The sequence below is a fragment of the Panulirus ornatus genome, chromosome 2, assembly GCF_036320965.1.
Source record: "Panulirus ornatus isolate Po-2019 chromosome 2, ASM3632096v1, whole genome shotgun sequence".
NCBI classification, from domain to species: Eukaryota; Metazoa; Arthropoda; class Malacostraca; order Decapoda; family Palinuridae; genus Panulirus; species Panulirus ornatus.
In genome coordinates this window covers 28,395,391-28,412,196 of record NC_092225.1, presented here as the reverse complement: position 1 = coordinate 28,412,196, position 16,806 = coordinate 28,395,391, and the positions used below count along the sequence as shown (strand labels likewise).

The 16,806-nt window shown below is 37.7% G+C and overlaps 1 protein-coding gene across 1 annotated transcript in view; it reads right to left on the bottom strand.

Moving 5' to 3' along the window:
- Window positions 1-7,319: 7,319 nt before the first annotated feature.
- Window positions 7,320-16,806, bottom strand: part of sfl (N-deacetylase and N-sulfotransferase sfl) — a 28,082-nt gene continuing 18,595 nt past the window's right edge. Inside the window, exons 13-16 of the mRNA XM_071667994.1 lie at window positions 14,600-14,726; window positions 12,853-13,004; window positions 9,414-9,579; window positions 7,320-7,930 (exon numbers count right to left, since the gene is read on the bottom strand). Of these exons, the coding sequence (XP_071524095.1) occupies window positions 7,838-7,930; window positions 9,414-9,579; window positions 12,853-13,004; window positions 14,600-14,726 (538 nt within the window). The 3' untranslated portion in view covers window positions 7,320-7,837. The remainder of the gene's footprint in view (window positions 7,931-9,413; window positions 9,580-12,852; window positions 13,005-14,599; window positions 14,727-16,806) is intronic.

Below are 16,806 nucleotides of genomic sequence, written 5' to 3'. Positions count from 1 at the left end.
CCACTCCAGCCAGCAAATGAAATGTTATCAAACTGATTCCATGGAAAATTACACATTAGCTTTCTCTGGCAACACAATTGTAGCTTTTCTTCTTTTTTTTTACTCTATTGCCAGCGACCACTCCAGGCAGCAAATGAAATGTTATTAAAATAATCCCAAGGAAAATTACACAGCTTTCTCTGGCAACACAATTGTAGTTTTTTTCTTTTTCTTTTTACTCTATTTTTGAAAGTCCTATATTTATCATTTACAACCAATTGTAGGGAAAATACTGGACATGTAAACAATAATGTTCCGCGATCGTGAAGATCGCTAAAAGTCTACTGCAGACGATATTGTCCGACATAGATGCCAAAGTGCGAATTGTTTGTCTGGTTTGCGCACCGAAAAATGTCCAAAAAAAACTGTATTTAAAATACAGCGATTTATCGCCTTTAACACGATAAACATATCCACCTTAGATCTCACTAAATTAGTTACAACAGGTCATCCTGCGCCACTAATGGCACTCCGAGCACAAGACCGAATTGTAATGGCACACAGGAGAATTTTTCACTTGACAAGACCTTTGTCAAGCTCAGTTTTGGCCAATCTTGACACACACAACATTACCCACTTTCGTATTGTATTAATATGGAATGAAGCAATTAATTACATTTTAAGCAACACATATCTACCCAAGATCCTGGCACACTATACTTTCACATGGGAAGCACTATGTCAGTACTGGTGCCCCAATCGCGTGCACACCTGACCTGTGCCAGTAATATATATATATATATATATATATATATATATATATATATATATATATATATATATATATATATATACACACACACACACACACAAATAAAGGCTGTCATTGACAGGAGGTTACGCCAGGTTGTCTTGGTTCATATTCACTCGATACGTTACCCAATGTCTACAAGGAAGGTAGACTGTGAGGTAACTTCAATGTAAGCTCACTGTGTGGTAAATAAGGAATATTCCGTTGTGGTAAGGTAATAATGGTATCTCAATATGCATACTGTGATTTGAAGTTTGCTTAACTTGACAATTTATTGGATGTCTTGTTTTGTAGGCTGCCTTGGTGTACAGTTCATCTTGATCCACATGCCACAGGTTTTCTTGATGTACAGGCTTAGTAGACCAAGATCAGGTGTGAAACAAGTATTACTTATGCAAAATATATATATATATATATATATATATATATATATATATATATATATATATATATATATATATATATATACATCTTTTTTTTTTTTGTCGCTGAGAAATTCACATCTGCACAGTCAAAAAATGAAAGCATTTATTGTATAGAAAGTAGGCATACTGGACAATTTTGTTTTCATGAAAGGATGTGAATGATAACCCTGTTCATTTTTTAATTTCATCCCAAGATCTATCATTGAACCACCCTAAAGAAAATGCCAGGATGCCTGGCTATCCAAGGGGTATTTAAGTAGATGGGTATGTAAGGTAGAAAAAAATCCAACCAGAGTGTGTTGTACTGCATGCATCACTAAAATCAATGAACATAATCTGCATCAAGACAACCAAGTCCTCTAAATCCCTCACTGTAAAAGTATGGACAGTGGAAGGCAATGTGTGCCATAAGCCTGTACAGGAAGATGAAATGGTTGCAAAGAATGTAACATCCCAAGATTGTCTAGGAGACAACATGGTTGAAAGGGTGGAAATGAAAAAAAAAGGCTACTTTTAATGCTGAACACAACATAGCATTAAACACAGTGGATTAATCAGTTGATTTGCTACAGCAAATTCTTCCAGATTCCAGAACATCACAAAACATGAACCCTAAAGATCTAAAACAGCACAGATTATAAAGGAAACTGGTCACAAACACTACAGAATGTTAAAACATGATGATATACACGTCCTATTGCAGCTACATGGATGTGAGGTTTGGGCCTTATATTCAAATATAGAAAAGGGCATGGATTTATTGGAAATGAAATGTTTGAGGACAATATCTGGTGTGAAAAGGGTTGATTGAATAACAAAAGGTAAGAGAGAAGTGTGGTAATAAGAGGACCATTTTCGAGAGAGCGGCAAAAGGTGTGACAAAATGGTCTGGACATATGGAAAGGATGGGTGAGGAGAGGGTACACATGACAGAAGTGGAGGGAACATGGAATAGGGAGACACTGAGGAGGAAGTGGAATGATGGTCTGAAAGAAGTTTTGAATGCTCAGGGCTTGAAAATGCTAAAGGTTGTAGAGCATGCACATGACGAGTAAATTGGAGAGATGTGGTATACAGGAAATTATGCGGTATCAGTGGCCTGAACCAGGGAATATAACATGGTCAAGGGAAACTATGGAAAGGTCTGTGGGGCTTAGTTGTGGATAGGGAGCTGTAGTTTTGGTTCTTTATACGTGGCAGCTAGAGAAAGGATAATCATGAATGATTCAATTTCTTTGTCTATTCGTGGTGTTACCTCACTAACTCTGGGAAACTGTGAATGATTATGGAAGAATCTCTGCATAATATATAATGTTACCTGGTGGAAAACTTTTTCCAATGTCTCTCTCATCTTGATTGTAATACATCCTGTTTCTCTTTGTATCTTCCAATGTCTTCCCAAAGCATCTAGTTACCCTCTGGAACTCTTACAGTAAAAGTTTTTCTATTGTTGATCTTCTATAAGCAAGTCTCTCTGGTAATAAATATCATCCATTTCTCCCAGTCTTCTCCATCCCTATACGTACAAGTGCATGATTTCAGAAATGACTTTAACATGAGCAAAACATACTTTTACAGAAAAGTTTATTTCTTTCTTATTAGCATAATCATTTCTAAAAGGCTTTCCAATGTCACACTCAACCTTCTTGAACAGAAGGCCATAATAAACCGAGGGTTCAGTGGTTTTGTAAACCTTAAGAATGACATGCCTTAAAATGATGAATGAGCAGTCAATTTTGTATCAGCTGGGTGATACAATTCTGAGAGCCTTCTATAATGGCCATGAGGATGTCTTAAGAATTACAATCCTGATAAGAAAGAAGAGGAAATGCATCAAATCTCTTTGGGTTTACAAACATCCTACATAAAAGTATATATAAGTGCATATAATCAATATATGTTTGCCAAAAACTTATCTGAAATCTACCTTTTAAAGATTCACTAAATATCTTTTATTTTCACTCGGTTCCCATCGCATAAAATACTTGTGTATATCTTATTTTACGCAAAATGTAATCCAACCTAATGACTTTCTCCCACCTATATCATTACCCAGATGGATTAATGCAAATAGTGTAAAAGTCTACAGGGATGCAAAAGTCTCCAAAAAGGACTGTATCTTGAATGAAAGCAGTCACATTCATCTTTTCACATGAAAAGGTAAATGCAGCTATCTTGTTACGTTTCTATAATAAACATCTATACAACATCATTATCAAGTTCTAAAGGAACCCAATATGAAAAATCATCTCCTAGTATGAGGTAGATTAAATTCAGCTAAATCTCTAAAATACACCTTTCTTGTTTTGGAAGATGGGTTAGATAGAACAACTACATTTGAATACTGATTATATATAATATTAACACAAAATAATTACATTCATTCACTTATCAATTTTAGTACCATTATCATTAATATTACTATATTTCATTATTTCATTAAAAAGAAAAACAGAACAGGCAGAGAAATGAAAATAAGATACAGGTACATGCGATAATTTTTACTGGAAATCCACCATAAATGCATATATATATTAATATTTATTATCATTATTTTGCTTTGTCGCTGTCTCCCGCGTTAGCGAGGTAGCGCAAGGAAACAGACGAAAGAATGGCCCAACCCGCCACATACACATGTATATACATACACGTCCACACACGCAAATATACATTACCTATACATCTCAATGTACATATATATATACACACACAGACATATACATATATACACATGTACATAATTCATACTGTTTGCCTTTATTTGTTCCCATCGCCACCTCGCCACACATGGAATAACAACCCCCCTCCCCCCTCATGTGTGCGAGGTAGCGCTAGGAAAGACACCAAAGGCCCCATTCGTTCACACTCAGTCTCTAGCTGTCATGTAATAATGCACCGAAACCACAGCTCCCTTTCCACATCCAGGCCCCACACACTTTCCATGGTTTACCCCAGACACTTCACATGCCCTGGTTCAATCCATTGACAGCACGTCGACCCCGGTATACCACATCGTTCCAATTCACTCTATTCCTTGCACGCCTTTCACCCTCCTGCATGTTCAGGCCCCGATCACTCAAAATCTTTTTCACTCCATCTTTCCACCTCCAATTTGGTCTCCCACTTCTCCTCGTTCCCTCCACCTCTGACACATATATCCCCTTGGTCAATCTTTCCCCACTCATTCTCTCCATGTGACCAAACCATTTCAAAATACCCTCTTCTGCTCTCTCAACCACACTCTTTTTATTTTCACACATCTCTCTCACCCTTACATTACTTACTCGATCAAACCACCTCACACCACATATTGTCCTCAAACATCTCATTTCCAGCACATCCACCCTTCTGCGCACAACTCTATCCATAGCCCACGCCTCGCAACCATACAACATTGTTGGAATCACTATTCCTTCAAACATACCCATTTTTGCTTTCCGAGATAATGTTCTCGACTTCCAAACATTCTTCAAGGCTCCCATAATTTTCGCCCCCTTCCCCACCCTATGATTCACTTCCGCTTCCATGGTTCCATCCGCTGCCAGATCCACTCCCAGATATCGAAAACACTTTACTTCCTCCAGTTTTTCTCCATTCAAACTTACCTCCCAATTTACTTGACCCTCAACCCTACTGTACCTAATAACCTTGCTCTTATTCACATTTACTCTCAACTTTCTTCTTTCACACACTTTACCAAACTCAGTCACCAGCTTCTGCAGTTTCTCACATGAATCAGCCACCAGCGCTGTATCATCAGCGAACAACAACTGACTCACTTCCCAAGCTCTCTCATCCACAACAGACTTCATACTCGCCCCTCTTTCCAAAACTCTTGCATTCACCTCCCTAACAACCCCATCCATAAACAAATTAAACAACCATGGAGACATCACACACCCCTGCTGCAAACCTACATTCACTGAGAACCAATCACTTTCCTCTCTTCCTACACGTACACATGCCTTACATCCTCGATAAAAACTTTTCACTGCTTCTAACAACTTGCCTCCCACACCATATATTCTTAATACCCTCCACAGAGTATCTCTATCAACTCTATCATATGCCTTCTCCAGATCCATAAAAGCTACATACAAATCCATTTGCTTTTCTAAGTATTTCTTACATACATTCTTCAAAGCAAACACCTGATCCACACATCCTCTACCACTTCTGAAACCACACTGCTCTTCCCCAATCTGATGCTCTGTACATGCCTTCACCCTCTCAATCAATGCCCTCCCATATAATTTACCAGGAATACTCAACAAACTTATACCTCTGTAATTTGAGCACTCACTCTTATCCCCTTTGTCTTTGTACAATGGCACTATGCACGCACTCCGCCAATCCTCAGGCACCTCACCATGAGTCAGTCATACATACATTAAATAACCTTACCAACCAGTCAACAATACAGTCACCCCCTTTTTTAATAAATTCCACTGCAATACCATCCAAACCATATATATATATATACACACAGACATATACATATATACACATGTACATAATGCATACTGTCTGCCCTTATTCATTCCCGTCACCACCCCACCACACATGAAATGAAAACCCCCTCCCCCGCATGTGCACGAGGTAGCACTAGGAAAAGACAACAAAGGCCACATTTGTTCACACTCAGTCTCTAGCTGTCATGTAATAATATAAAAAACTCGAGAAATCAAAACAAGTTAAAAGCTTTGGAATCTTCATTTATAAGTATAAAATGCACATAGCATTCATTTGCGTTAAGTGCATCACTGACTAGATCTTAATTTACAAGAGCCTCCTTAACAGTGAACCCACACAGCTGCAGAACATGACAGGAGACAGAACACTTTTAGCTTCACCATTATGATCTGATATGGCAAATGTGTCTCATGAAAATTATTAAGTACAGATGTTCCTCAGCTTAACGACCATTTGTACATACAACTGGAAAAAATATAAATAAAAAATATACATAAATATGAAAGTTACACTTGGTCGTACATCTGCCAGTGCTAACGGCTGCGTGAGTACCATAGCGAATGTCAGATGATCTTGGCATCATGAACATCACAGCATCTCTCTTAGTTACCATTCAGTAAGCACACGTAATTCAAGTGAATCTAAAAAATTTTCATGCTGGATCAAACCAATTTTGTATCAAACCCCAAAGAAGATGACATGCAAGAGGGAAAACCTATCACATGATAGACTTGACAAGATGAAGAGGAAGATGCTCAATTTGGAATTGAAAATGAAGATATTCACCCAATATGAAGGAGGAAAAAAGTTAATGTGATTGCATGTGATCTGCAGTTGTCCCATTTGACGGTCTCCACAATTCTAAAGGACAAAGAAAAAATACAAGAAGCAGTGAAAGGCTCACTAAGTATGAAGTCTATGATAATAAGAAAGGAACGACAAGGGGCTATCAACGAAATGAAAAAGTGTTGATGCTGTGAATGGAAGATCATATTCAAAAACTTGTACCACTAAGCTTGCTAACAATTCAGTTGAAGGATAGAAGTCTTTTTGAGACTTTGAAGGAGCGAGTGGGAGAGGATTACATCAAGAACTTCAAAGAGAGTCATGGCTGATTCAACAGATTTAAAGATATAGCTTGCACAATGTTTGAGTCACAGGTGAAGCAGCTAGTGCTGATGAAAGAGCAGCTGAAAAACTCATTGAAAGTTTGGATGAATCAATCCATGAACTAAAGAATCTTAAATAAAAGGTAAAAAGAAACTAAAGAATCATATAATAAAGCTGGTTAATAAAACAAGATAATCATGATAGAAAGTGAGTAAGATAATAATGTACAGGTATATGAATTCTATGTGCCATGCTGACATATGTCCGACTTATGTCCATTTTGAGATATGACCAGTCGATCAGAACAGAACTAAGATGCATGTCAAGGAGCATCTGTACTATCATCTCTGAAGTCAGAGGTGGATATCGAGTATTGAAGAAACTATATTTATTGAGAAAAGAGACAAGGAAGATCTGTTGCATGGCAGCACAATAAACACTGGTACCAGGTACTTATAATCCACCGCAACACTTTTGGCAGTAAACCAGGTCATTACTGTCCTCAATAATTAAAACCATACTAATATATTACATTTTAATTTTAGTTTTCACATGTAAGCTTATCTTAAAGCAAACAAGTTTTTCATTTACAATATGAAGCCAGTTTAAAACAACTTATATATACACTTAAATACAAAATATATCTACTAAGCCACCTCCTGATATTCAGGATGGCTACCCATGTAGTTTTCTCTAAACATTCATTCTTTATACCGGTATAACTGAAACCTTAATTTTCTAAAATAATTTGCTCTTGACTAACATAAGCTTATATTCAATTTGAGTTTGTAGTACTTGTTACATATCCTTATCTATATGTTTTACTAATTATGCAATTCTAAAAAAAAGCAATAAACAAATCACCTTTGCATCTAAGTCACAGACCCCACATAATATTATGAGAGTTCAGGACTAATTATTCAAGCGACAATACACCCTCTGAGTGAATATCACCCACAAAGATGTACAATACAATAAAGAATTTGCCAGACATTACCATGTTTGGCAAGTTAGGTATCCCCAACAGCTACAACAGTACCTATTGTAACTCATCTTCTAACCAGCCAGGTACTGGGTAGTCAAGCCGTGTTAACAGCTTCTCCAGGGCTATGTTGTATGGCTGGTAGTATTCCTGTTCAGGAGAAAAACATGTTACTTTAGAAGCTTCTATAAGTAACAAACACCCTTGTTACACAATTCTAAAGAATGTTAAAGGAAAGAGAAAAGATTCTGGGAACTACATTTAAAGTGATACCGCATTCATCTTCTGTTGTTGACCCAAAACTAAAAATTTCTATACATCAGTACAAAAATATATAAATTATTCAGCAATGTGAGTGACTGCTTAACCTATACCTGAAAATCTTGACTAACCAATCAAAAACACAGTTAACTCCCTTTCTTGAGAAGTTTAACTATAACACCTTGCCACATTTTATCTTATGCTTTCACCCCCTTTTCTCTCTTCACTAAGCCACTCTCCATAACTCTCTCAATTCACATACCTCCCAAAACCAAACACCCAAAATCTGTTATTCTATCATCAGATAATCAACAATCCTTCAAAACAGTCACTCCATCTCCTTCATACTTATTACCACTTCACCATTTGCCCCTTTCAATGATGTTCCCATTTGCTTTCTTTGTTTTTCTCACATTGTTAACTTCCTTCCTAAACATTTTCTTATTCTCCATAAAGTCTGCTGATACTTACTCATCCCAATTCTCATTTGCCCTCTTTTTCATCCCCACAACTTCCTCCTAACCTCTTAGAACTTTCTCCTGTACATTTTCCCATCACTTGCACTACTTTCCTTTAAGTATCTCCCATACATATCTTTTTTCTCTTTCATTAGAAAACTTACTTTGTCATTCCACAACTCACTGCCCTTCCTCATCAGCCCACCTTCTGCATGTGACACATTTCTCTCACACATGCCAGCACTGCTTCCTTATACCTTCTATTCCTCACCCATTCTCCTAGCTTCATTTACTCTCATCTTTTGTCATTCTACACTCAATCTCTCCTTGTATTCTTTTACATGTCTCTCTTTCAAGCTCACCTATTTTGACCACCCTCTCCTCATCCACATCAATGCCTCTTTTCTAAAAACCTCAACAAATCTTCATCCTCACCTCCACCAGGCAATGATCAGACATCTCACCAGCTGCTCCTCTTAGCACAATCACACCCAAGAGTCTCTCTCTTCATTCCCATCAATTAGTACATAATCCAATGATGCTTGTTGACCATCTTTCTTACTCATCCATGTATATTCATGTATCTTCCTCTTTTTAAACTAAGAATTCTTAATCATCACCAATTCTATTCACATGTTCCCAATTATACTGACTGTTGTTTAGCATTATGCCTGAACTATACAAGATCTATGCTAATCAAATGATAGGCTAATTCATGATTCTACAGACTCCCAAAAAAAGTAGATAAGTTGCTGTTGTCATTACAATAAGTCGATTTTGGAGATACCATGCACTTGTCTGGAAGTTTTAAGTTAATCACAGCAGAAAACTGGACACAGCCAATCCTTTCAGAGGTCTTTCACAGGAAAAAGTGCCTGATAAGGAAAACAGCATCTAAAAAAAGACAAAATTACCTTGAGGAGCTTGGCATCTGATTCATTCATGGGGGGATAGATCCGTCCCTTTCCTCGACCCAGACACTTAGTCCTGTCCTCTTCAACCACTTGGCAGAAGAAACCTTTCCTCTTATCGTACCTTTGAATACATTTACTTGATGTTAGCTTCAAAAGATATAACAATAAAAGTAAAGTTTACAAAGGATGCATAACACATTCATTGTGGCTGGGGTGTATATGCCCTAGTAATTTCTTTTTCACTGTACTACGACATATATGTTCATAATTCTTGAATCAGCTGCCTTTACCTCAATATAAAATATATGGTATCAACACTGTACTTGTAGCAGTATCCCACACTTTGTTACAAGATGCTACAGTCTAAATAATTTCCATATAGTGGTCACTCTAGGTGAAGATGTCAAGGAAGCCTGCACAAGATCTATGCCCCCATATTATATGCTAATCTGTGAACCTGTGGCACCCTTAAAAAATAATACATATTAGTGATTAAAACCCTTAGTATATCATATCTATTTGTGACAAAACACTTCCAAAATCACCATACATCTCATTACATAAACAGGACTCCTGGAGTTCCTCATATACCTGGAAGATGAGCAGCATAATCTAAAGAGTACATAACACATGCTGACATTTCACAAAATTGAACTGTATATCATTCTATTTAGAAAATTACGTTCCAGTTACTCATAATAACAATCTTATGCAAGAATATCCTGTCCAAGGAATATTAGGACTGCTACACTGAAAAAGTTAATCATTTAAGACCTAGCAAAGGTGGAAAATGTCACAAGAGGACAGTTAATATTAACAAATTAGGAAATATCATAATAATACTAAACAGCTACAGCTAATTAAAATCTGTACATCACATGTATCTAAACTTTGGTGTGATGCTAAGGTATTAAAATCTTTGTTTCCTGCTATCACTTAAACTTAAAGTGTACCCAGCAGCTCCAGTGCATGATTGTCACTGAACTGCTGTGTACAAAGATGACAGCTGTCATCATCACACCCTACTAAATCTTGTTTATCTACATAGAGATTTTATAGAGTGGGGCTGCAAGGGAAGAGCATAGCATCTTCCTACAGTGGTAATTTTTGGGTAACTGCAATGGTTCAGGAGTTTCCACAGACTAAACAGAGTGGATGAAGTAAGGCAGCTTTTTGTCCTCCTTGCCTTTACAAAATGACACAATAAAGGCATTCTGCAAAGCATTAAGCACCTCAACACGAGTCATACAACCAATGAGAATCCAAACTAACCAATCAACATCACAATCACCCCCTTTCTTAAGAGAAGGGGACTCTAATCCCATCTACTCCAGCTGCTTTCTCTCATTTCATCTTATACAAGTCTTTCAACACTTCTTTTCTTTTTCATGAAACCATTTTCCAAGACTCTCTTGATTTGCATATCTCCATATCCATAACATCCCACATCTGCCACTCGATCATCGAATATATTTAACAGCACTTTAAAATACTCACTCCATCTCCTCATTACCTCATTTCTGCTTGTTACCACTTCCCCACTTTTATTTATGTTATGTGAGATGGCACTGGCAACTGAGGCCCTACTCTAGGTCATCTCATTAACGCTGTGTTCATATATATATGTACATATGTATATAGGGAAGGGAGCCAAGTGAGGATTTTCCCCTCTAAGGGTCAGTCCTCTGTTCTTGACACTACCTCACTAACACAGGAAATGATGAATATTTATGAAAAAAGAATATGTATATACCTCGCTGACATGGGAAACAGCGACCAAGTAGAAAAAACAATAAATTTTCCAAAAGAAGGAACAGAGGGGGGCCAGGTGAGGATATTCCACAAAGGCCCAGTCCTCTGTTCTTAACGCTACCTCGCTAATGCGGGAAATGGCGGATAGTTTAAAAGAAAGAAAAATATATATATATATATATATATATATATATATATATATATCTTTTTTCTTTCAAACTATTTGCCATTTCCCGCATTTGCGAGGTAGCGTTAAGAACAGAGGACTGGGCCTTAGAGGGAAAATCCTCACCTGGCCCCCTTCTCTGTTCCTTCTTTTGGAAAATTAAAAAAAAAAAAAAAAAAAAAAAAAAAAAAAAAAAAAAAAAAAAAAAAAAAAAAAAAAAAAAAAAAAAAAAAAAAAAAAAAAAACGAGAGGGGAGGATTTCCAGCCACCCGCTCCCTCCCCTTTTAGTCGCCTTCTACGACACGCAGGGAATACATGGGAAGTATTCTTTCTCCCCTATCCCCAGGGATAGATATATATATATATATATATATATATCTTTTTTCTTTCAAACTATTTGCCATTTCCCGCATTTGCGAGGTAGCGTTAAGAACAGAGGACTGGGCCTTAGAGGGAAAATCCTCACTTGGCCCCCTTCTCCGTTCCTTCTTTTGTAAAATTAAGAAGACGGGAGGGGAGGATTTCCACCACCCTGCTCCCTCCCCTTTTAGTCGCCTTCTATAACAAGAAGGGAATACATGGGAAGTATTCTTTCTCCCCTATCCATATATCATTTTTTACATACCTGATCACCATTTTCATGTTAATGCCATGAAAAAATTAAGAAATGCCACATTTGATCACATCAATTCTTTATCAGTCATATGCAATGAAGCAAAACCATATAGGGATAGGGGAGAAAGAATACTTCCCACGTATTCCCTGCGTGTCGTAGAAGGCGACTAAAAGGGGAGGGAGCGGGGGGCTGGAAATCCTCCCCTCTCATTTTTTTTAATTTTCTAAAAGAAGGAACAGAGAACGAGACCAGGTGAGGATATTCCCTCAGACGCCCAGTCCTCTGTTCTTAATGCTACCTTGCTAAAGCGGGAAATAGCGAATAGTTTGAAAGAAAGAAAAATATATATATATTTTTTTTTTTCATACGATTCGCCATTTCCCGCATTTGCGAGGTAGCGTTAAGAACAGAGGACTGGGCCTTAGAGGGAAAATCCTCACCTGGCCCCCTTCTCTGTTCCTTCTTTTGGAAAATTAAAAAAAAACGAGAGGGGAGGATTTCCAGCCACCCGCTCCCTCCCCTTTTAGTCGCCTTCTACGACACGCAGGGAATACATGGGAAGTATTCTTTCTCCCCTATCCCCAGGGATAGAGATATATATATATATATATATATAGATATATATATATATATATATATATATATATATATATCTTTTTTCTTTCAAACTATTTGCCATTTCCCGCATTAGCGAGGTAGCGTTAAGAACAGAGGACTGGGCCTTTGAGGGAATACCCTCACCTGGCCCAATTCTCTGTTCCTTCTTTTGGAAAATTAAAAAAAAACGAGAGGGGAGGATTTCCAGCCCCCCGCTCCCTCCCCTTTTAGTCGCCTTCTACGACACGCAGGGAATACGTGGGAAGTATTCTTTCTCCCCTATCCCCAGGGAATATATATATACTCACTTGTTGCGTAAGTTCCTGAGTTGTCTTGGAGTCTTCTCAGTAGCTGTGATAACCTCATGGAAACTAAATTGAAGGGATGTGATATCACTGTGGGCACGCATGTGGTGATACCAAGAATATGCTCGTTTACTGGGAGGGATGATTGTTATCACCTGAGGGTATAATACAAAAAGCATAAAAGTACTTGAATTTAATACATTTTACATCAAATTCCACTAATATCTCTTAACTATATGTGAGTTCAGTTAATCTTTTCTCATAGCAATGTTACCATAGTTATCTTAAAAGATTAATGATCTAACTCTATGACACCCATTCTCTCTGGAAACTCCCTCAAGGGGGTAGTCACAACAAAAGTCTCCATAATTGGTGAACTCTAGTGCTGTTTCTTAGCTTTTAGTGCCTCAACCTAAAGTGCTGGTTCACTATGCAGCTGTCACTAACCCTCTCAATACCCAGGTGGGTAATACCAGTAACATTACTGATGCAACTTCAAAAAAGAGAATCACAGAACTGAAATGAACACACTCTTCCAGGCCTATTGAAAAAAATAAAATAGTCAGAGTATGAACAATCAAAACTTCCCAATTCAAACTACCGAAGATAACAGCATTGATATTTTGTAACACAATGCTTTATGAGCTTTATCTAAAAAATCTTCTAAAGGACATATTTAGTATAACATTCCATACTTCAGCAACTCTGACAGGTCAGTACTTGCAAGGGTACCGGTGCTCACTGAAATGTTACTAGTGTTTGCAAAACCTGTCTGGGTGCTGCTGTAATCTTGGCATCCATGCTTTACTACAGTCCATTGTTTGCCCTATTTGAAATGGAGGCTAAAATCAATATAATTCATGACTTTTTTTTTCATTATAGCAAAGCTATAAAATTCAGTACAATTACTAATACTAAACTCACAAAAATATGCTCGCCTTGGCATGGCTGGAGGATGCTTGACTGTAAGAAGAAATGATCATACACTGTGACCTCAGCTACCACTCATGCTCAGTGCAGAGCCTTAAAACTAAGGTGCAAAACTCAATGTATAAGTATCTGTCTAGAAGTATTGCTCAGCTCATGTACATATCCATCTGGAGGTGTTTTGGGGTTAATAATGTACTGGCCTTGGTTAGGAGCCTCAGGTGACTAGACTATGATTATACACATTTTCAAACCTCCCCTCTTGTTATAAATCCCACATAAGAGGATCAGATGCAATGGGGTGTCTAAAGACATGGGCCTATGCTAGGCCAAGGCCAAGTAACTATTTGACATGTCCATCTCCTTCCACTGCATAATAATCTATACTTACTAGAAACCCTTACTCCATTTTAGTCAAATGTTCGTAGAACCCTTGACACTCATTCATACCCTATCCAAAGTACCCTTCCTAAAAATCTATCATCATTTTCTTCTGGTTAATCAGACTGAGTCTTCAGCCTGCAAACTAGCATATTCACAGCAAGTATGTCAAATAAGTAAAACTGGAATGAATCTACCAATTAAGTATACAGTGAATGGACTTAGCATGTGTTTTTGAAATACAAAAGGACATGAATATCTGCAGTATATTTCACTAACTACAATTTTTATTGATTCATAGTCAATTGAATCTTTCATTACAGTAGGGATTTATTTAGAACAAAATATTCAAGTCAGCTGTCTTTTGATACATTCAAAATACATCTATAACTAATAAGACTATAATGCATGAAAAGGCGGGTAAGGACAAAAAATCACTCACCAATTTTACATGAGGGAGAAGGGCTTTGACTCTCTCTGGCACCATCTCTCCTTCAAAGTAAGTGGCACTCTTCTCAAACAAAAACTTGCTAGAAGAATTTGCTGGAACTGGGAAGAATTTCATATACCTGAAAAAAATCAAAACATGAGATTGTGCAGAAAAAGGGGGTTGTGCTGCAAATGAAACCTCTGAGGACAATATGTGGTGAGAGGTGGTTTGATCAAGTAAGTAACCAAGTGTAAGAGTGAGGTGTTGTAATAATAAGAGAGTAAATGAGAGAGCTGAAGAGGGTGTGCTGAAATGGTCTGGTCTTGTGCAGAGAATGAATGAGGAGAGGTTTTTGGTCTGATATATGAAAATTTCAGAAAAGTGCAAAGCATAAAAAGCACTTATCAGCAAAAAGGAAGATTATAGAGAAAGCTAGAGGTAAGGGGGTTGGTGAACCAAAATTGATGAACTTAGCTAGGTGGGTGGCACCTAAATTTGAAGGATTAGTTAATCAAATGTAAAGATTTGATCATTTCTGGACTGCATGAAGAACATGTACCAAGATAGAGGAATCAGGAAAGAAATATGATATGCTCATTGAAGGGTTACTAAAGACACTAGAATTACCAGGTAAAATCTCAGCCATACGGGAGCAAAAAATTGGTGGTAAAGTATGAAGGGACAACCAACAATGGTTAAGTCTGATTTGGAGTCATCTAGCCAGGAGAAACTAACACATGTTACAAAACTAAAAAAACAAAGTGGATTTCAGCAGAATCTTCATCAAGCATGGTAAGCCCAGGGAAAAGAGGGGTAAAAAAGGCAAAAGGCAAAAACAAATTAGCCCCTGGGGAAAATCCTTCTATTCCTACCAAATAAATGTGTATCTAGGAGTCTAATTCAAGAATCCCAAACAAGTGTGAGGTTAGATTCATCCATGTCATTGCTTAACCCTTTAAACCTACAGTTAGTTTCTGTTTCTGTTATTTTGGCATCTGATTTGGACTTCACCCAGTCCCTAACCACTTGAACAATATCACCTCTAGACACTGTTGTATCCTTTGTAACTATAGTGGTGACTGTGAGGGTGGGAGCACACATACAATATCTGACTAGTGAGAGTTAGGGTCAGTGAACCAAGGTTTGTTATGAATAATCTGTGCATGAAAAACTTTGAGAAAGAAAGTGTATTGTATATGGTACTTAATGATCTAGAAAATCATATAACTGGCCCAGATGATAAGAGAGGTCTCATGGGAAGCGTTATGAACATTACACAGAAAGTTACAGAAGGCAGAGAGTAGTTTTTGCCAGGAGAAAAAAAGGTATGTGTGTGAGAAGAAAGGAAGAAGGATTAGTGGTCTGTGGTGGAGTTCAGTTTACATCAAGGGTATGCAATCTATTTATAAACAAGGTGGCGAGGAAGATAAATGCAATGGCATATAAGAGAGGGATGGGTCTACAGCATAAGTAAGAGAAACAAGAACAAGGAAGAGGTGGAGTGATCTAGGAATCTGAGAACTGATGCAGTAATGGATGGAATCATGGTGGCTGAAGTGGGTCAAAGGGAAGAAGAGAATGCTAAGGTCCTGGGTGCATTACAGAGTATGTGGAAGGAGATGTCAGTCGTTGTTAGGGTAAAGATGGGTATTTCTTAAAGTATAGTTGTTCCAACAGTGCTGCATGGATAAAAGTCTTGGGCCCTGAATGCAAAAGAAAGGATAAGGAAAACATGTGGGAAATGAAATCCCTGTGGACATTACATGGTACTAGGTGGGTTGATCATTTACATAAGAAGGTGTGGTAGCAAACACAATCTGAACTATAGAGCTGACCAGCGAGAGTGGAAATGGTTCTGAAATGGAAAGAATGAATGATAAAAGACTGACTAGGGGTGGAACTCCTCATCATAGATAGAGAGAGCAAATGTAAAGGCCAGATCAAGGAGAGATGGAAGGATGGAGTGAGAGAGACTTTGGAGTGTCTAGGCCTTAGCATTCAGGAGGGTATGTGGTGTTTATGAGATAGAATGAACTAGATTAGTGTGCATATGGGATAGAGGCAATATGCTGTTAAAAGACTGAACCAGGGTTTATGAAACAATCAAGGTAAACCATGGAAAAGTCTGTAGGGTTTGGTTGTGGATGGGAGGCACTGACCTCAGTATATTATGTAAAACAGCTGGTGAGCAGACATAAGTCATGATGTGGACTTTTGTT